Raw genomic sequence first — 20,165 nt, forward strand, 5'->3', positions numbered from 1 at the left:
CATCTTAGTGTTTTGCCTAATTCCTGATTGGGAAGTAAAATGGGGGAAGGGTTGTTAACAAGACCAGCTGCTCTTCTAGGGTGGAAAGGGAGTCAGGGAGGATAGAGATAGAAAGAGGGAGTGGCTCTTGCCTGGGTTGTGCGTCTCTCTCCAGAGTAGAGAATTTGTATTCTACCCCTGAGACTGACATCACTGATGTCAGGGGAAAGGAGGTGGGAGTGGGGAGGGGGGTGTGTGTGGGGGGAGGTTTTTGTTGAGGAGAGCGCGGCCGGAGAGCAGAGCTCCGGGACCCAGGTGACCGGGAAGGAAGGCAGCCCTAGTGTCGGAAGTAGCCGGCAGCGGTCCAGGCCGGGGAACCATCCAGGGTGGGGGTGGGAGGGGGGTCGAGGGAGAACCTGAAGGGGGCAGGGCAGAAGGGACCCCCAGAACCCTGCCGCCATCAGAGAGCAAGTATTTGGCATCAGGGATCTTCGGACCCAGCAGAAGGATCAGCCACAAGGGAGGTGTCCTCCCTAGGAAGCCAACGAGAGAGTCACCTCCCCCACATCAGGAGCAGGGACCCCTCATGACGCCGCTGGCAACCATATCAGGCCCCTAGCCTCTCAGCCTCCTTCTGATCGCCCTCCTCTTACTCTTTCCTCGTCTCTTGTGGCATTTGTGCCTTTACTCCCGCCCTCTGCGCTCCAGCACTCCTGTTACCACCCAAACGCCCCAGGGCTTAGCTGCCCTGACCCCCATCCTGGGATATTTGCCAGATCTCTGGGAGGGAGATCATTTGTTTGGGCTATGCCCCCTGGTGGCCTGACAGTATCTGCCTAGACCCCTGACCCCTAGCCCTCAACTCCCCAGGCCTCCTTTGTGTGAAGAGCCCTTCTCTGATCAGCACTGTGGTTGGGGGCCAAAGGGAAAGCCGGCCCTGCTGGGCCCCTGGGCCCCACCACCTGCCTCCTTGTTGGGCAGCTTCCCTTGTCTTTGGGCCTCTCCCTGCTCCCCCCTGGCCCCTCCTCCTGGGCCGCCCCAATGAAGGAGCCGGATGCCATCAAGCTGTTTGTGGGGCAGATCCCGAGGCATCTGGAGGAAAAGGACCTGAAGCCCATCTTCGAGCAGTTTGGTCGGATCTTCGAGCTGACTGTCATCAAGGACAAGTACACCGGGCTGCACAAGGGTGAGGGGTCAGGCCAGGCTGGAGAGGAGGCAGCAAGGATGGAGGAAACCGGAGGGATGGAATGGCTGGGAAGGAATGATTTGGAAGCAGAGTTCAGGGGCTGGGGACTGGATGGAGGAGTTGAATGAGAACTCAGTTGAGTGACGGGGACTTCGGGGTGGAAAACTAAGGAGAACTGTACTTTGAGATGGAGAAGGGTGTTGGTGGCATGGGAGGAACTCCAGAAGGACCGGAGGGACAAGTTTGAGGAGAGAGGACCAAAATTGACAATGTGAGTAGCCCCAGATGATGCTGGAACGGCCGGCCAGGTGTTCAACCTAGAAAGAGTGGGGTATAGCCAAGCCAGGGCAGCCCAGGACGAAAGTGATGAGCAGAGGAGAGGGACATAGGGAGGAGAGACTGGACAAGGTTTGTAGGACTTAGGAAGTTATTAGGAAAATGCTCCTCAGGGCTCTCCAAGAGCTGCGCTGCTAAACGGGGCTGGCCTGGAATCAGCACTTGGAGAGCTCCAGATACGCTGGGAACCCGGGCCACACTACCTCCCCGCTCTCTCGGCTCAGGAAAAAGCACTTCCGGCTGCTGCTTTTCCTCTTCCTTCTTCATGCACAGCCTGCACCTGCCTCTGGTAGAGTCTAGGAGACCTGAGAAGTAGGGGAAATGGAAGAGGAGAGGGTGATGATGACCAAGATGGAGGGAAGAAGGGGAGAGAGAGGAAAGAGGAGAAAGGGGGAGGGGAAGAGAGAGAGAGAGCCACATTGCCCTACCTGCTTGGAAATCACAGCTCTTCCTGTCCCAGTCCCGTCTCTCAACACATCAAATGCTCTCCCTCCTGTGTCCCTCACCTCAGGTCTCTGCTCCAGAAAAGGGGTATAATTTTTATCCCTCTGGGATGCCTCCCCAGCCCAGCCGGCAGAGATGGCAAGAAGGGGAAACGCCTTCCCCATCCTCAGTCTCCTGGGAAAACCCTAGGAAGGGGAAACTGGAGACTCACCCCAACCCTGCCTCTCCACCTGTGTCTCCTCAGGATGTGCCTTCCTGACATACTGTGCCCGCGATTCAGCCCTGAAGGCCCAGAGTGCCCTGCACGAACAGAAGACTCTCCCAGGGGTGAGTTCTGCACTCTGCAGGGTCAGGGGGCTGAGAAGAGTCTCGGGAGTGGCAGGGGACCCACAACCCTCCCAGGACACTGAGCTGTTTTCCACCTCTTGTCATCAGCGGGAAACTCTTCTAGCATCCTTTCCTTTTGTAGATGTGTGGAAAAGAAGGATTCCTGGAGTAGATGGGACCTTTTCTGAGGGGTGCGTGCCACCCCTCCCCCACTCCTCAGTCTGTCCCCAGGCCACGCTAGAGGGAGGGCCTAGCTGTGTGGGAGGCATGCACCGTAGACTAGACACCTGTGTCAGAGAGAGCGCGAGGCGCCTAGGCACTCTTTTGTGGTACTGGATAAGGCAGACTGGGTGGCTGTGAGAGGGGGGAGGGGTGCTTCCCTGAGAACAGGCAGCTGGGCTTCTGAGACCACGCAGGCTCCCTTCCTGTCTCCCAGGAAGAAATCCAAACAGAGCCACAGGGCATCAAAGTGGAGCAGGGTCTGAGGCGGACATGAGTTTGGGGACAGCAGGCAAGGGGAGAGCTGACCGTGAGCTTGAAAGACCCTGCCAAGTGCCCCGGGAGGTCAGGGAAACAGAGGTGATTCTGTGGTGGCTTCCCTCTTGCAAAGTTACATTTCTTTGTCTCTTGAGCCAGCCTCCTACCAGCCTGGACTGGTAACCTCTAGAAGCTCCCCCTCCCCCCCAAGCCCCTTTGCCCGTCTCTCTGCTTCTCTTGGCTCTCAGACTGTGAGTACCAGGTAGCCTTTCCTGAAGCCTCATTACCCACAGAAAACCTTGGCTCAGCACTGTCTGGGGGTTGGAGACATCTGTCCTAGCCTCCATGCCTTCCCCGCGTGGGACAGAGCATGGTACTGACTGACCGATCTGAAAGGAAACAAAACAGATGGAGCGGGGATACAGAACATAGAACTACTTACACCTCCCCTGACTCCAAACTCTCCGGAGGTCCCCTCTAGCCCTCCCCACCATTTTATCCCAACCAACAGGAACCGCCACTGCCCAGAGTGGAGGGCCGGTTCATGCTAGGTGCATGCTAGCCAGCCGGTCAAGGGATCTAGAGTGAGCATGTTCATATGCATGCGCAAATGAGCACCTTAAAGGCCAGGTGAGGGGTACATGCGAACTGCTGAGTTCCAACTTTCCCTTCTTTTCCTCTCTGGAGTGCCCCCACAAATCAGTTTTTACCTCCACTGCTGTGAGTTTCCTGTTCCTCATTTCAGAGCTCCTGCAGGAACTGGAGGGTCAGCGGAAGGAGACCAAAAAAGGCCAGAGAAGGGACTTGGATAAATGACAGTGTGGGCCGGGCGGGCGCCCCAAAGGCAGAGTACCAGCTAGGGATAGCTCCCCTGTATCTGCCCCCTCCCGTTGCCTCTGAAGCTCAGGCAAAACTCTGTCTTGGATAAGACACCGCCTGCCTTTCCTGAAATCACAGTGGGCTGGGCACGGGAGTGGGTGAAGGCCCCTGCCAAGAATGGTCCTCTCACTTTTCTCCAGACCTCCCAGGTGACACGAAGTTCCCACAGTGGCCTTTGCCACAGTTGACAGAATCCAGAGGGACTGATAGAGTTTCTAATAGGAAATGAGGGGTTCTGTTCTTCCAGGAGAATCACATGTTAAGGGGTTGAGAAAGTTGGCACAGGGCAGGCAATGGAGCAGACACCTGGAGAAGACTCATCCTGCCATTTGCCCTGTCAGGGGTGTGTATGTGTGTGTGTCTGTGTGTGTGTGTACACGGTGTCAGATAACACACAGTTGTCAGTAACTTTTTGTTCCTGTCTCCAAGTCCTCCTGCAAAGTCTATTTTAACGAGGACACTTTAACCTGCTTCCTGCTCCCAGTCTTCATCGCCCAGAATCTAGAAGGCACTACCATATTGAGATGTTTCAGGCAGGTCTGTGGCTGTTGAGTCCAGTTCTCTCTTCTCTCCAGGAAGAGTTCCCAGGGCGGCTCTGTCCCAGGTTTCTGGTTCCATTCTGAGCAGGGTGTGTCCTCCTGGAAGTCACTTGTGAGGGTTGCCTCTGCCTGGCTGATTCTTTTCCGTCTGTTCTGGATCAAACTCCCACTCTGGAGATGTAGGCATTCCCATCAACTTGAAGCAGGGAGGGTGGACTCTGGGGCACCAGGAACTGTGGAGCTCAGAGTGGCAGGGCTCCTGATCTGCACCCTCAAGAGAATTAGATTTTGAGGAAGAGCGAGCTCTTTTTGGAGGTGGGAGCTTGACTGTTTATGAGAGGGATGGACTGAACAGTGGTTCTGTTAGGGAAAGCAGCTCAGAGCACCTTGGCTGGAGTGTCAATAGCCCCTTCTTCTTTGGGAGGCCCCTGGTGGGTGGTAACTAGGGAAAGGCGCCTGCCTGGTTGCCGAGTAAACACAGCGCAGCTGGACTCAGGGGAGGGGGCAGGTGTGCCCAGGCAAGCTAACAAAACTGAGCTTCCCGCAGGAAGTGCCAGGCCAGGAAGGAAAGGGACTGGAAATGTGCATTGGGAGTGCTGAGGAGTCCTCTGTGAGGTGTTGTGGGGGGTTTGTCCACACTGTGGTCTGTGCTGTAATCTCTGCGAGAATGGACACCAGCCGCGGGTATTTACTGACATGCTATTTTTGTGCTGGAAGCCTGGGCAGGCACGACATCATTCCTCTCCCAGGTTCTCAGTCTCTGAGAGAACAGCAACTTCCCTGGAGACTTGTTGGAAAGGGCCTAGTGCCAATCGTAAGAATGTCCATGCTGTGGCCCTGACTGGACTGTCTCCACATCTTGGGGGGGGGGGGGGTGAAGTAGCTGCTGTGGGGCCTGGGAGAGAATCTCCTGTTTTGGTTACAGTACAGAAAAGGTGACTGACCATAAGTCTCTAGCCCACAGACCTCCCCTATACGTTCTCCCCCCCCCCTCTCCTCCCTCCCTCCCTCCCTCCCTCCCTCCCTCCCTCCCTCCCTCCCTCCCTCCCTCCCTCCCTCTCTCTCTCTCTCTCTCTCTCTCTCTCTCTCTCTCTCTCTCTCTCTCTCTCTCTCTCTCCTGAGGAGATTGAGTCTCAGATGGGATAATCCCAGATTGGTAGGAGGTAAAATCTGGGGGGGAGGGCAGGTTGGCAGGAGGATTTATGAGACTGTGACCCTCCCACCCCCCACCAGCTGCTCATAGACCCAGAGATTTGGGGGAGGGAGACTGGGGCAGGAATATCATTGAAGATGAGTCTTAGGTTTGATCTGAACACCTGGCTGGCAGAGTCTGGCCAGGAACTGTATTTTTGTATTTCTCCTTGTTAATTCCAATCATTCAAGGTCTCCAAATGCTAGAGGACCAAAGGTAAGGAGCACCTGGCTACAGAATGCCTAGTCTGTCTTCTTGAGGAAGTTGAAGCCCAGTGGAGAGAAACGACTTAGCCATGGCTCCTAGCTAAAGGCAGGGCTCCTAGGACCTAGGTCTCCTCGTTAAATGACTTTCGTTAGCCTACCCTTAGCCTCAGTCTTAGCAGACTGTCGGTCTCTGGAGTTAAGACTGTCCCGCCATGCCGGGCGGTGGTGGCGCACGCCTTTAATCCCAGCACTTGGGAGGCAGAGGCAGGCGGATCTCTGTGAGTTCGAGGCCAGCCTGGTCTACAAGAGCTAGTTCCAGGACAGGCTCCAAAACCACAGAGAAACCCTGTCTCGAAAAAAAAAAAAAAAAAAAGACTGTCCCGCCACCACATGAGTTAGGGTACCGGGTGTGACCCTAGCAGTCAAAGTCCTGACTAGTGACAGAAATTCAGTGCTGAATCCTGAACGCTTTCGCTTCCCAGCCGCTACCACGCTCGCCATCTTGGTTAAGGAAATCAACCTGTGGGAGTTTCCCAAGTCCATTCACCAAACAAGACACGGGGAATAGTAGTAGGGATTTTTCTACCCACACTGAACAAAGGGTAATACTGTGGGTGTTGGGGAGAAGGTAGCGCTCTGGGGTACCAGGAAGCCAGGGAGGATTAAAGGGAGCACAGAGCCTCCGCTCCTTCAGTGCTTTCTCAGCTCTTCAGACCATGGATTGGTTCTGGAGGAGGAAGCAGGAGAACGAGCAGTGTGGCCCCTACAGGGCTCACTCCACTCACCTCCCTCCCTCCAGGACCAGGAAGCTTTCCTGGGCCCCTCCCCCATCTCCCGGCCCCTCCCCCATCTCCCAGCCCCTCCCCAGTCCTCCACCCCAGCATACCCTGTTCCCACCCCCCCTCCAGTCCTTCTCTGGGTGTGTGTGGAGAAGCAGAAGTGATGACATCACCACGGTCGCCAGGGCGACGGGGACGGATAAATCAGGCTGAGTGGGCGGTTGCCATGGTGCGCATTCTCCCGTTGCCACGGAGACTGGGCATCTGCTCCCTTTGTGCTGCCCGAGTGCCTTCCCCCTGGGGTCAAGGGGTGTAGGGGAGCAGAAAGAGAGGCAGACACACCTCCAGTGGTTAGAAGGAATTCTAGGCCTCTGTGGGGGTCTCCCTCATCCTTTCTTGGGGGTTCTCTATGGGATAGCCTCTGTCTGCTCCACTTTGCAGATGGGGGCAGCTCTGGTTGACCAGGCCCTTGGCTGAGCTCTGACTTCAGAGCTGGGTCCTATGGATGGGCATTTCTCACCTAAGAGAGCAACACCTATGGGTGATGGCCCAGGCATTCTGAGGCCAACCTGAGCCCAGAGCTGTACCCCATGAGCATCTTCCAACACATCCCCTCTCCTCAGTACCTTTAATCTTTTCAGGTCTGAATCCTAGACAAGCCCTGCCCTTTCCTTCCCATCATCTTAGAGGGCTGAGGCAACTTTGTTCCTGTCAGTCTCTGGCCATCTCAGCTGGGGAGGGCTCTTGGATGTTCCAAGGAGGTCCTGCCAGCTTCCTTCTTTTCTCTCCGATAGATGAACAGGCCGATCCAGGTCAAGCCGGCCGACAGCGAGAGTCGAGGAGGTAGGTTCTACAACTTTAAATTTAGCCCCTTTCCTCTTACCCCCAGGCCCAGGGTTTGAGAGAGATGAAGGGTGACCCCTCCTAAGGAAGGAAGGCTGATGGTACTAGAGAATTGTCTCAGGCTGGGGTTAAGGGATGGGCGAGTGTGTGGTAGGAGGTGAAATCTGACCCCTTCGCAAAGATGACAAAAATGAGGCCAAGGTTCAAGTCCTTCTTTCTTGACCTGAGATGAGAGTACTGCTCATTACTAAACCCCAATTTTCAGCTATCACTCCTTTACACCTAGAGTTATTGTCCCCCAGGACGGGGGAAGTCTTGTCAGGAGCAACAAATACACATAGAAGGTGAAAGACTGGGAGAGTGGTCAGGGGGTCTGAACTTTACTCCCCTCCCATGCCCCGCCCCCAGAAGACCGGAAGCTCTTTGTGGGGATGCTAGGAAAGCAGCAGACAGATGAGGACGTCCGGAAGATGTTTGAACCATTTGGGACCATAGACGAGTGCACTGTGCTTCGGGGGCCAGATGGGACCAGCAAAGGTAGCCCTCCCACAGCTCCCCTTGTCCACGGAACCGCAGAGGACGCCCTCACGTGAGGTACGCCCAGAGGTAGGCGTTCACTCTCTTCTTCACCCCAATATTCGTTCACCCCAGGCTGTGCCTTCGTGAAGTTCCAGACTCATGCCGAGGCCCAGGCAGCCATCAATACCCTTCATAGCAGCCGGACCCTGCCGGTGAGCCCCACTCCCCACCCACTCCCCACCCACTCCCCACCCACTCCCCACCCACCAGGCCCTCGCACAGAGCAAGATTCTATTTAAGATAGGACTTCTGATTTATTATTTTTAAGTTTTTGCAAAAGAATCAATGAATTAAATATTACCCCCATACCTACTCATCTCCAGTCCGAATTCTCTTACTCTCCTCCAGCCTCCTGTTTCTCAGTCTTATCTCCCATCTCTTCTCTACCCTCCCCTGCCCCCCACCTCCCTCCCCTGGGGTGGCCTTGCTTAGAGGCCCCACCTGCCCAGCACACACTGAATGTTAGCATTGGGTCACTTGAGTGCTAGCCGGAACCTAACTAGGTGCTTCCAAAAGATGTGGGGCTTCCCACAACTCAAGGTTCTCTAGCAGAGGCAGGGTGGGCATCAGACAAGAAGAGGATCTGATAGAACTGAACCCTGGGCCCTTCAGCTCAGAGAGTCTAGGACTCTGACAACCCTTGCAAACATCCCAATTGAAATTTGATTTGGCTCAGGCTAGCAGGAAAGTGTGGAGTGAGACCTGGGGAGTGGGGCTGGAGTCACAGCAGGGAGATGACAGACTAACAGCTGGCAGACTAACACTCCCCACGGCTAATCCACTGTGGGCACTGTCCTCTTCATCCCCACAGACCCGTCCAGTCTGAACATTTAACTTCACACTCCTCAATTCTATCTAGCCTTTTACAAACCCAGTGCAGGGAGACAGTGAGATTAGGATCCCATTTGGACTGGGCATTGTGACGGCTGTGCTCCCGAAGAGGCCTACGACCAGGTGCTGAGGCCCTAGGGAGCAGGGTTGACTCTGCCTGTGACACATGCGCCCGTGCCCAGGGTGCCTCATCCAGCCTGGTGGTAAAGTTTGCTGACACAGAGAAGGAGCGAGGTCTCCGCCGAATGCAGCAGGTGGCTACCCAACTGGGCATGTTCAGCCCTATCGCCCTCCAGTTTGGAGCCTACAGCGCCTACACCCAGGCCGTAAGCATGCCCCCCTTTCCATCCCCAAAACACCAAAGCAGGGCTCGGGAGGGAGGTGGACAGCAGTGCTGGGGACCTGGCCCTACTCTCCTCTCCCCATCCCACAGCTGATGCAGCAGCAGGCAGCGCTGGTAGCAGCTCACAGTGCCTACCTCAGCCCTATGGCCACCATGGCTGCCGTACAGATGCAGCACATGGCTGCCATCAATGGCAACGGCCTCATCGCCACCCCTATCACTCCATCCTCAGGTAAGGCCTGTGCTGAGCAGCTAGGGCTAGGGAGAAACACAGCTGGGCACACGGCATGGTGGCCGTGAGTGAGGTGCTGGGGTCAGAGAAGGGCCGCTTGCTCCACCCTGCCCCCGATGTGCCAGCTCGTTCTCTGCACCTGTGTGCCTGTCTCTGCTCCGTCGCTACCATTCTCTCCTTCCTAGGAACCAGCACCCCTCCTGCCATTGCTGCCACGCCTGTCTCTGCCATCCCTGCTGCCTTGGGCGTCAACGGCTACAGCCCGGTGCCCACCCAGCCCGCAGGGCAGCCTGCCCCTGATGCTCTGTATCCCAACGGGGTTCACCCTTACCCAGGTGGGGCTCTTTGCCTGCCCACCTTGCTCCATCAACCATCCAGGCCATCATTCCCACGCTGGCAGTCATGACACACCTTCCCTCTCCAACCCCAGGGCTTAAGGTGCTTTTCTTGCTCTCTTCCTGGGCAGGAGTGCTCCTTGGGTTCTTTTCTTAGTGTTTTTGAGACAGGGTCTCTCTGTGCGGCCCAGGCTTTCCCAGAACTCATTATGTAGGCTAGGCTAGCTTGGAACTCACAAAGATCCGCCTGCCTCTGCCTCCCAAGTTCTGGAATTAAAGTCATGTGCTACTTTACCTGGCATTCTTCACGTTCTTTGCTAGGGCAGCTGAGACTGAGAGGTAGAGCGATTTGGCCATAGTCAGTCATAGACCTGTCTGTGGACACTGGGCTCTTTCCCTTTTCCTACTGCCATAAGCATCTCCCCTTTCTCACCTCACCCCTCACCCCTACTCCACGAGGCTCTGTTGGCTGAGAGGGACGCTGGTGGGGTTCCCATCATGTCCCATTCCAGACCCACTCATGGCTTGTGGTGCTTCCTTCAGCCCAGAGCCCTGCTGCCCCTGTGGACCCTCTCCAGCAGGCCTATGCGGGAATGCAGCACTACACAGGTGAGGATGCGGGCCTGGGCCTGCGCATGCGCAGGGGGGTGGGACGGCGTGAGGAAAGCAGACCTAGAAACTATATACATCTAAGCCTCCTTCGACGCTCTCTGCCAACCACGCTCTCAGGCTTTCCTGACAAGCTATGCCTGTGAGAGTGGATGCTTGAGGAAGCACCCCGGGACTTGATCCGAGGAAGCCCCTTCCCTGACACTCTCAGTACTGTGGATTCCACTGTACTGGGCTGGAGAGGGGGACAAGGCTGGCTGTGAGGGGTCGGGGAATCCCATTTGCTTTTCCTGTTTTCACTACCCTAGCAGCCTATCCTGCAGCCTACAGCCTGGTTGCACCTGCGTTCCCGCAGCCTCCAGCCCTGGTCGCCCAGCAGCCCCCACCACCACCTCAGCAACAGCAGCAGCAGCAGCAGCAACAGCAACAGCAACAACGGGAAGGTGCCAGCCAGGGGCAGGGTCCTGATAGCTGTGAACCACCCATGTTGTGGGCTTGGGTACTCCCGATGGCTCTGCGCCAAACTCAGCTCTGGCCTTATGTGTGAGGATGGAAGGAATGTGGACCCCGGTCCCACACTGCCGGGGGCCTGGATCGGCAGCTACTCTCTGCAGCAGCCCACCCCCACCTCTGATGGTCCAGTCTGCATTTCCCAGTCTCTGAGCTATCCCTTCTATCTCTGCTGCCACCCAGGCCCTGATGGCTGCAACATCTTCATCTACCACCTGCCCCAGGAGTTCACGGACTCAGAGATCCTCCAGATGTTTGTCCCTTTTGGTCACGTCATCTCAGCCAAAGTCTTTGTTGACCGGGCCACCAACCAGAGCAAATGTTTTGGTAAGAACATGATGATCCAAAAGACCCCATGGACATTTTTGTTTGAACTCTAACTTAGAACAAAGTTTGCCACATTTGGAGGCATTTAGGGTCTCAATGAGCTCAGCATTTGAAAGCCTGATTATATAAGACCACAAAAGAACGATCTCCGACACACCTACCAGCCCATACAGTTGCCACCCAAGCCCGGCTCTTGTAAAAACATCAGAGCTTCATCTTCCTCCTTAAGAACCAACCTTCAGGCTAGAGATGTAGCTCAGAAAACTGAGCACGTGTAGCATGAGATCCTATGTTCACATGAGATCCTATGTTCACATCACACACATGCACACACACACGTGTAGTAGCATGAGGTCCTATGTTCACACACACACACACACATGCAAAGAACACTGGGAAACACATCCTAGATTGTGAATGGCTGGACTAGATTCACTCATTAAACCTATCATAAACCACTTCTTTCTGACTGCCTCCTGTGTGTCAGGCAGGTCTCTAGGTTTTAGAGTTGCTCGGAAGGAGCAGGGTGGTGCTGGGAAACAAACAAGTAGCCCTGGCGCTACGGCTGGACAGCGCTGTGGGGCCAGGCCGGCCTTATGCCCTTCTCACCCCAGGCTTTGTGAGTTTCGACAATCCGGCCAGTGCCCAGGCTGCCATCCAGGCTATGAATGGCTTCCAGATTGGCATGAAGCGCCTCAAAGTCCAGCTAAAGCGGCCTAAGGATGCAAACAGGCCCTACTAAGGGCTTCAGGTGGGTGCTGCTTTGTCTTGTGACCTCATCTCCAGACTCCACACACTGGGGTCAGACCCCTTAAGTGAACCCCCCACCCTTCTACTACCGACCCACCATGATGCTGGGCAAAAGAAAGTGGGATCTGGACCACTCCCTCAGCTACTGAGTCATTTGTGTCTCCTGCAAGTGCGCGCACGTGCGTGCACACACACACACACACACACACCCATGCGTGAGCATGTGTGCACACAAACACACCACCCCAGGGAGAGCCAAGTCTACACCTGTGTCTGCTCCCAGAGTTTTCCACAGAATCTGGTCTTGTTTGTCTGGTCAGTGTCTGTGTGTCTGTCTTTCTCTTTTCTGGTTTTCCTTTGGGTTGGATGTAATTAGTGAAGTAGGTTTGGGGGGGGCAGGAGGCTGCTTTAGAGAACTGGAGGGTCACAGAGCCTCTTGGTTTGGAAACCTTGTCTCCCAAGAAGTGGGGACACTCAGGTCCTGTTGCCTGTTGCCCTAACTGCAGGTGATTTTCCCAGGGCAGTGGACTCTGGGGCAGAACACAATACAGATGGGAGTGGGCGTGGCTTGGCTTAGTGGAGAAAGTGGAATAGCACCGACCTGGGATTTGTACTGAGTAGGGCCCCTCCACCCCAGTGAGGCTGCCGTTTAGACTTGGGGCACAGAGCTGTGAACCCTGGCTACTTTTGATTTGTTTAAATCTCCTTTGGACCAAACCTTGAAAAGAATCACAACCCAAGAACAATACCCACATTTCTGTTTCTCCCCTTTCCCCCCAATCCTGGCTGCTTAACTCCCCCCACCCTGGGGGCCCCCAGCCCAGGGTCCGTGTCCATTGTCGGCTGAAGCCCCCATCCCGGACCCCTGCTCCGGGCCCCTGTAAGTTGCATGGAACGAGCGTGTTGTCTTTGGAGCCAATTGTTTGTTATCTGGGGAGGGGCTGTGGAGGGAAGCGCCCCCCCAGCCCAGGCTCAGGGCCGGGGGCAGCTCGCGGGATGTGCTTGGTCAACAGTGGTTGGTGACTGTGGTCTGTTGTCTGTGCATTTTTCTCTTGCTTCCTTTGTTCCTTTCCAAAAAGGAATGAGAACAGTACCTTAGGGCTAGGAGTGGTGTCACTCCATCCCTAAGGCCCTTCTGGGTCACCCCAGTCTCTGCGGATGCTCCCCTCTCCAGGTGTCTGTCTTGTCCGTGCACCCTCTTCTCCTTCCTTCTAGTTATCTCTGCCTGCCTGTTTGTCTCATTCCTTTGCTGCTCTCCCCTCTAGCTCTGTCTGGTGTTTCTTCCTAATAGCTTCAGCTTCTATTTTGTTCCACCCTTTCTTCCCCATTTCTCTCTCCCTGCTCTATGCCCTCATAGCTGGAGGGATGGGGGAGGTGAGTGGATGGTTCTGTTGGGACATGGCCTTTCTGATGGCCTGCCTTTCTCAAGTAGCCCCATCATAGGTGCCAGCCCTCCCTGCCACCACCCGCCCCCTTCCCGGAACCCATGACCAGTATCAGCCATCTTCCCTGTGCGTCACCCAGATTTCCTTTTTTCACAGGTCTGGAGATACCAGAGGAAGGGCACTCTCTTCCCATGACTGGCCCCGGCCTTCTCTGCACATCTGCCCTGGGCCTTGATTGGACTCTGGGGCAAAAGCTGCTTCATGGCCCTAAGGGTCCAGGACCTGGCTCACTCCCACCACCTTGCCTCTCTGAAGGGCCATGGTTTTGCTTCCCTGGCTCACAGAGCCTATTTCCTCCCCAGTGCCCTTTTGGCCTTTGTGAGGAAGCAAGGAATAGGCTTGAAGGCCCTGGGGTATCTGCCTTCTGCTAAGGCTCCGGAGTTGGGCCTCTGCACCCACCGTTCGCACTTGTCTCCCCTTAGTGGGCCTGGAGTAGCTGTGCCCCCGAGGGCAGCCAGGCATCCGCTCTCCCAAGCGTTCTCACCCCAGCCTCCTCCCCACTGTAGGGGCTTCTCAGAAGCTGGCTCTCACTTCTCCCTCCACCCTCAGCTAGAGGTAGGATATCTCCAAATCCCAGGCTCCTAGCCCTAACACTCATTGCCTCCCCCAAGAGCCCCTCAAAGGAGGGTGTGGGGGAGCCCTGAGGGCTGCCTCTCTGCCAGCCAGTCACAGAGACCCTCCTTTCATGAGGAAAAGACCTTCCCTGAATCCCTAAAATGTTTACAGTCTCTGCTGGCCTCCATGTGAGTACCAGGACCACCAGGGCCTCACCCAGCCCAACCAGCCAGGCGCTGCCACCCTCTTTCTGGGAGTTTAGACAATGTTGCCCTTGGATTTTTTTTTTTCTCGTTTTCTCCCTTTGCTTTGGGGGTAATTGGGTATTTGGGAGGAAGGGTGTGGGGAGGGTTAAAGGGGTTTATTACCTGATCATATCATTTTCTTTAGGAAGAAGTTTTAGGGAAAAGAACACGGGTGGGGGTGGGATGGTAGCGGGCGAGAAGGGGAGTCAATTTCTGACACTCTCTATGCTTTACTTATTTATTCAGTTTTACTTTTGAAAAGTTGGTCTTTTCTGTCTAAATAAAGAAAGAAGTTTAAAAGCACCCAATATGAGTCTTGGAAGGTTGAGAGTAGGGTGTTCACACTGGGGAGGGCGAGGGAGGGAGGGAAGGAGAGAGGGAGGAAGATTAGGGTTAGGGAGACAGAACTTTGAGGAAGGTCAAGCCCTTGCTATGGTCAAGCCTTGCTCATAACTTCACTCATCTTTGGGGGCTTGATTCTAGAATGCTGTTCAGAGTCAAGCACAGCGGAAGGACCTGCAGCTGAGTACAGGAGTGTACTGGTCAGCAGGCCTCTCTGAAGGTTGGGGTCTTGTTTCCGGTGACACTGGGAGCTGGCTAACACTACCATTGCTGTGTGCCTGTGGTCCCGTGCTGACCCTTCGCGTTCATTCCTCATTCTCCAGCAGCCCTATGGGCAGGAGGTAATTAGCAGCAGGCAGGGAAGATGCTTGGAAGGGTAGCTCCTTTTCCCAGAGTCACAATGCCAGAAAAGAGGAAGCTGAACACCTGTCCAGCCGCTGTCTTCTCACCTGTTCCTGAGGTGAAGAGCACCAGCAGTGTCAAACAGGGTGCTGGAGCGCTTCATCTGGCAGGTCTCAAAGTCAATTCCTATGATTCTTTCCCAAGAATGCTTTTACTTGTCACGCCAAGGGATCATGTGGTGTGGGCTCCCTTCACTGGGCACGGCCCACTGGTAGGCAGCAGCTCTCCCCAGGCTCTTACAGACTTGCCCTCATCCAGTAATGACCTGGCCTCAGACCAGAGCTGTTCAGTGGAAGTGTGACTGCAGGCTGGGGATGTAGCTCAGTGGGAAAACACTTGCTAAGGGTGCCCAGGGCCCTCTACACCCACACAGAGATAATGAGAAAGAAAGCAAGGAAGAGAAGGAATCGTGGGGTGGGGGTAAATATCAGGGCAAAAGAGAAACAGCCATGTGTAATTCCTCAGAGCTAACCCCACCTTCCCCCTCCCCTCTCCTCTTAGCAGGGTCCATAGTTTAGAAGGCAGGCACAGCAGCACATGGCTGTAATTCCAGCACGTGGGAGATTTGACGTGGAGGACTCGGAAGTTCTGAGGCCAGCCTGGGACAGACAGACAGACACACACACACACACACACACAGCACTATGGAAATGCATTTGGGTGTGGCTTCAAGGAAAAACAAGTCTCAGTGTGGTAGAGATGAAGAATGGGGTGCTGTTTTCTATAGTCCTTCCTTTTGTGACAAGCAGTAACTCAAGGGCCGAGGCTTACATGCACATGGCAGGAGAAGAGCCCATGTTGGTGGCAGCAGGAGGTGGCTGGTTTATGCTGCTTGAGATCACCTTTTTTTTTTTTTCATTGACTGTGGCCCATGGGATGGTGCCACCCATCCACCCACCCACACCAGGGTACCCTTTCTCGTTCATCCTCTCAAGACATGCTCTTAGGTCAGTTTTAAATCCAGTCAAACTGGCAATGAAGACCAACCACTTAGAGGAAGGATTCAGGCAGGACGCTCGGTTAATAAGGCACCTGAAATCTTAGAGATGGGTCGGCCGTGTGCGTGCATGCACGTGGTGACAAGAAGTCAGGGTAAGGCCAACAGGAGCTGGCAGCTAGTATTTCGGAGTTTCCCCAGAGCTATCTCAGCTTTACAACAGTTTGTAGGTCAGAACCAAGATGAGAGGCGAGTTTCAGACCAAGAGAATCTCCCAGGGTGACTGTGTCCCCTCCCTCCTGTTCCTGGCCTGCTTGTAGGCGGATGTGGCAGCACCTTGGTTACTGTCTAGTGTGGCCTTCTAATAACTTGCTGAGGCAGAGGAGTGCAGGTGGCACATTAACAGATGAGACAGATGTCATTTTAACTCTGCAACCAAAGACCCAACACTGAGGAAAATATCCTGGTAGGGAAACTAGGGCTGACAGGGAACAGCAGGGGAAAGCCCTGGATGAGCGCATATTCTCCTCTTCCCTTTCTATAATGTCAAAGCTGGGGAATGTACACACACGTGATTTAAAAGGCCTGGTCTTTTTGAGTAAGCATTTTACTTCTTGGGTCTCAAGTATTTGTGACCCAAGAGTTCCCTTGAAGGCCAAGCTTCCCTTCAAGGAGAATCTGAAGAGATCTAACCCAATGTCTTGGTTCTAGAAAAGCTTTGCTTTCTCACCTTTCAGCCTCTATTTTTAAAATTTATGTATTTAGGTTTCTCAAGACAGGGTTTCTCTGTGCAGCCGTGGCTGTCCTGGAGCCCTCTGAAGACCAGGCTGCCTTCCAGTGCTGGGATTAATGGCATGCACCCCGCCCCCACCAGGCTCAGCCTCTATTTTAAGCATTTACTATTCAATGTGCACACACATGCATGCAGACAAGCATGCACCAAGGCACGTGGTGGGTAGAGGACAATTTCTGGGAAAAGCTGATTCTCTTTTCACCATGTGGGTCCTCGGGGACTGAATGGCGACCACTGAGTCATCCTGGTGGCCCACAGGTAACTTAGAATGGTCTCCAGATCACTGCATAGCAAAGAATGAACTTCACTCCTGCTCCTCATCTCCACCTCCCAGTGCTGGGGTCACACATGTGTACGACCACACGGCTCATTGTCCATTTCTCCAATTTCCATCCAAAGGACTGCATCCTCTCTCCTGCTCAATAAGAGTTCCTGCCACACACCCTTGCTTTTCTCCTGCACACCGTTCCCCCTAGTTTTCCTGTTAGCGAACATAACCACACTTACCCACTCATGTCCAAGTCTGGATTACAACCTTTCCATTTCTTTCCCCCATTTCTGGGAGGGGTGGTTGAGACAGGTGGCCTCAGTCTTCCCTCCTTAGCCTCTCAAGTCCTGAGACTACTGACAGGGGCCATTGCACTCAGCTTCTCCCACACAACAACTATCATTATTGTCCATACCCACTGCCCCACTACAGAAGTCTGCAGGGTGCTCCTCTGCCTCTATTCCCCACCTGCTCTCCAAGGGCAGCGTCAACTCCAGTTCACTAAGGTTTGCTGAGTGACTTTCATATGCTTTCTTCACTGCTACTGCCCTAAACAGGTGCCCTGAACACCAGAAGCTATTTAGTAATCAAGGAAGAAACGACTACCGGGGTTTGATAGACGGCTTGGTAGCTCAAAGTGCTTAGTGTTCTTGCAGAGGACTCAATTCTGGGTCCCAGCACCCACAGAATGACTCCCAACTTTCTGTAACTCCAGTGCCAGCTAGTCCCAACTCGCACGATACACATAAAATACCTCTAAATGACTCCTAGACAGCTACACTGGATTTCCCACCTGTGCCCAAACTGAACAGTCTGATACTAAAATACATTCCCTCCACAGTCCAGGGCTTCTTGCTGTTATTTTTAGAGATTACAGATTGACTGATTTTTGGTTTTTCAAGACAGGGTGTTTGTCTGTGTAGCCCTGGCTGGCCTAGAACGTGCTCTATATACCAGGCAGCCTCGAACTCGGAACAGATCTTTCTTTGTTCCCCTGCATGCTGGATTAGAGGCATGTGCCACCTTGCCTGACTGTAGGGTTTTTATGTGAGGGCTCACATGTGTATCTCTGCACCACATCTTCCCGGTGCCCAAAGAAACCAGAGAGAGGACTGGAGAGCCTGGAACTAGAGTTACAAACAGTTGAGTCTCCATGTCCTGGGCACTGAGCCTGAGTCCTCTGAAGAATAGACAGTGCCCTTAACCAGCGAGGCATCTCTCTAGGCCACTTGATTTTCTGAGATGGGAGCTCACATAGTCATGATCCTTTTTTTTTTTTGGTTTTTCGAGACAGGGTTTCTCTGTGATTTTGGAGCCTGTCCTGGAACTAGCTCTTATAGACCAGGCTGGTCTCGAACTCACAGAGATCCACCTGTCTCTGCCTCCCAAGTGCTAGGATTAAAGGTGTGCGCCACCACCGTCCGACCTTGTAGTCATGATCTTGAACTTGCTATGTAGCCAAAGATGCTCTTGAATTCCTAATCCTCCTTCTTTCCTTTACTTCCTAAGAACAGGCATTGCAGGTGTCTCTGCCTGGCCTGGCTCAACTCTTGCATCTCTAGTCACACTCCTAGGTAAACTCAATGTTACTACACCATTGAAGATTTCATTTCTAATCTATTCCTTCCTTTCAGTTATCATTGTGTCTGCTTCTTTTTCTTTTCTTTCTTGGTTTGGATTTTTCAAGACAGGGTTTCTCCGTAGTTTTGTTTTTTTTTTTTTTTTTTTTTTTTTGGTTCCTGTCCTGGAACTAGCTCTTGTAGACCAGGCTGGCCTTGAACTCACAGAGATACGCCTGCCTCTGCCTCCCGAGTGCTGGGATTAAAGGTGTGCACCACCACCAACCGGCGTGTCTGCTTCTTAATGGAATAATTAGAATCGTCTCCTAATTGATCCTGTCTTCTGAACAGTGGAAGGAGAATCACCTGCCACAAATTGCCCTCTGACCTCCCACATGTGTACTGTGATTTGTGCATGTCAACACACACACACACACACACACACACACACACACTCTGTAAAAACGGGCTGGGGGAACCCTTACCTCCTACTGCATTCTTGTACATACCCTCTGTTCCGCTGAAACAGTGTTCTCACTGTGCTCTGGACAAGTCTGGTCTTTCTTACCCCAGGTTTCTTCATCCTCCATTGCTGCAGTGTCTTATGCATAACAGCCCAATACTGTTTGAGACCTGCTTGATGAAATTCTACTCATGTTAAATAATTCACATTAAATACATTAAGATTTCCGTTTGCCTTCATCTTTAAGTCCTAATATTTATTATATTTATTGCATATGTGCATGCAATACAACTCATGTGTATGCAGAGAATCACTCGTGGAAATCAAGTTTTCTCTTTCCACGTGGGACACAGGGATCGAACTCAGGTTGTCAGGCTTGGCAGCAAGCATCTTTACTGAACCATCTTGGTCCTTCCCTCAATTTTGAGACAGGGTCTTATGTGGCCCGGGCTGGCCGTGAACTTGCTGTGTAGCTGAGTCTGGTCTTGCATTCCTAATCCTCCTGTTTCCTGAGTCCTGAGGTTATAGACGTGCACCACCATGTCTGGGCCTTTAACTGGAATGCTCATAGCCCTGAAATCTTCCACTGTGCATCACGGGGCTGTCCTGTCTCCTCTTAAGGCTATGACCATACCTGTATCTACTGTAGTTTCTCACACAATGTCCCATACACATGGTATTTCTTAATGGAGCTGGCTTTAACCTCTGTAATTCTAATTCTATAATTCTACCTTTCTATGGATCTCTCCTAATTAAAGAAAAAAAGATTTTTTAATGTCTAGTGGTCAGTGTCGGATTCCAAATACTAGACATTGGTGGCTGGGCGAATGAGACTGTGAATATCATCTCTTCCCAAATCCAAATATCAAACTTGGTCCTTGCTCTTAGGGTCAGCTAAGGAAGAAAAGCAAGTGGTAAAGGTTATGAAAATAATGAAAAAACAAAGATTCATAAAACAGATGTCTGACCCATTACAAATGCTGAGCTTCTGAGTAGGAGGTGGCCTGGTACCTCAGAGCAAGGAGAGCAGGATCACCCTTATTCTCAGCCCCCAGACCTGGTGCTGCCTAGGCATTCGTTAGGGGTGATCTAAAAATGTCTCCTTGTTTACTTAGGAGATCCACACATGCTGGGGGCGAGGTGGGGCCTAATACTATGTCCCAGAGGCTCTGCCAGGCTTTCCTTTGTGCTTGGTGAAGAGTCACAGATTCTGTGCAGGAGAGCTCAACAAACTGAGAGCTGAGGAAGCAGGTGGGATTTCTGAGGGAGCTACTGGGAAAAGAACTGTCCCTTCCTGCCTCTATTCCCTGCCTCTCCGGGTACCTGGGAAAACCAGTCAGATGGTCCCTCTCATTTTCAGACTAGTCGTTCCAACCAAACTCTCAAGGGCCCCTCCTTAGTTCTTCCCACATAACCCAAAGGATTTGTAGTCTAGGAAACCAAAGAATTGTTT

General features: G+C 53.3%; 1 protein-coding gene across 6 annotated transcripts; it reads left to right on the forward strand.

Moving 5' to 3' along the window:
* The first annotated feature begins 252 nt into the window (after positions 1-252).
* On the forward strand, positions 253-14,130 carry Celf3 (CUGBP Elav-like family member 3). 6 transcript variants are annotated; one of them, XM_057793565.1, is made up of 14 exons: positions 253-294; positions 1,060-1,165; positions 2,190-2,272; positions 7,139-7,187; positions 7,596-7,724; positions 7,839-7,918; positions 8,780-8,923; positions 9,031-9,172; positions 9,358-9,507; positions 10,051-10,116; positions 10,425-10,559; positions 10,810-10,953; positions 11,568-11,704; positions 13,245-14,122. In XM_057793565.1, the coding sequence occupies exons 4-13, from the start codon at positions 7,139-7,141 to the stop codon at positions 11,693-11,695; spliced, it is 1,167 nt and encodes a 388-aa protein (XP_057649548.1). In that variant the 5' UTR covers positions 253-294; positions 1,060-1,165; positions 2,190-2,272; the 3' UTR covers positions 11,696-11,704; positions 13,245-14,122. The 6 variants fall into 6 exon arrangements, 5 of the variants coding, with proteins under 5 accessions (XP_057649548.1, XP_057649545.1, XP_057649546.1 ...); XR_009058621.1 differs by lacking the exon at positions 253-294 and having other exon boundaries at positions 376-1,165; positions 11,568-12,583; positions 13,245-14,130; XM_057793562.1 differs by lacking the exon at positions 253-294 and having other exon boundaries at positions 376-1,165; positions 7,599-7,724; positions 13,245-14,125.
* Positions 14,131-20,165: the final 6,035 nt, after the last annotated feature.

Source organism: Chionomys nivalis, chromosome 18, assembly GCF_950005125.1.
Source record: "Chionomys nivalis chromosome 18, mChiNiv1.1, whole genome shotgun sequence".
Classification (NCBI taxonomy): domain Eukaryota; kingdom Metazoa; phylum Chordata; class Mammalia; order Rodentia; family Cricetidae; genus Chionomys; species Chionomys nivalis.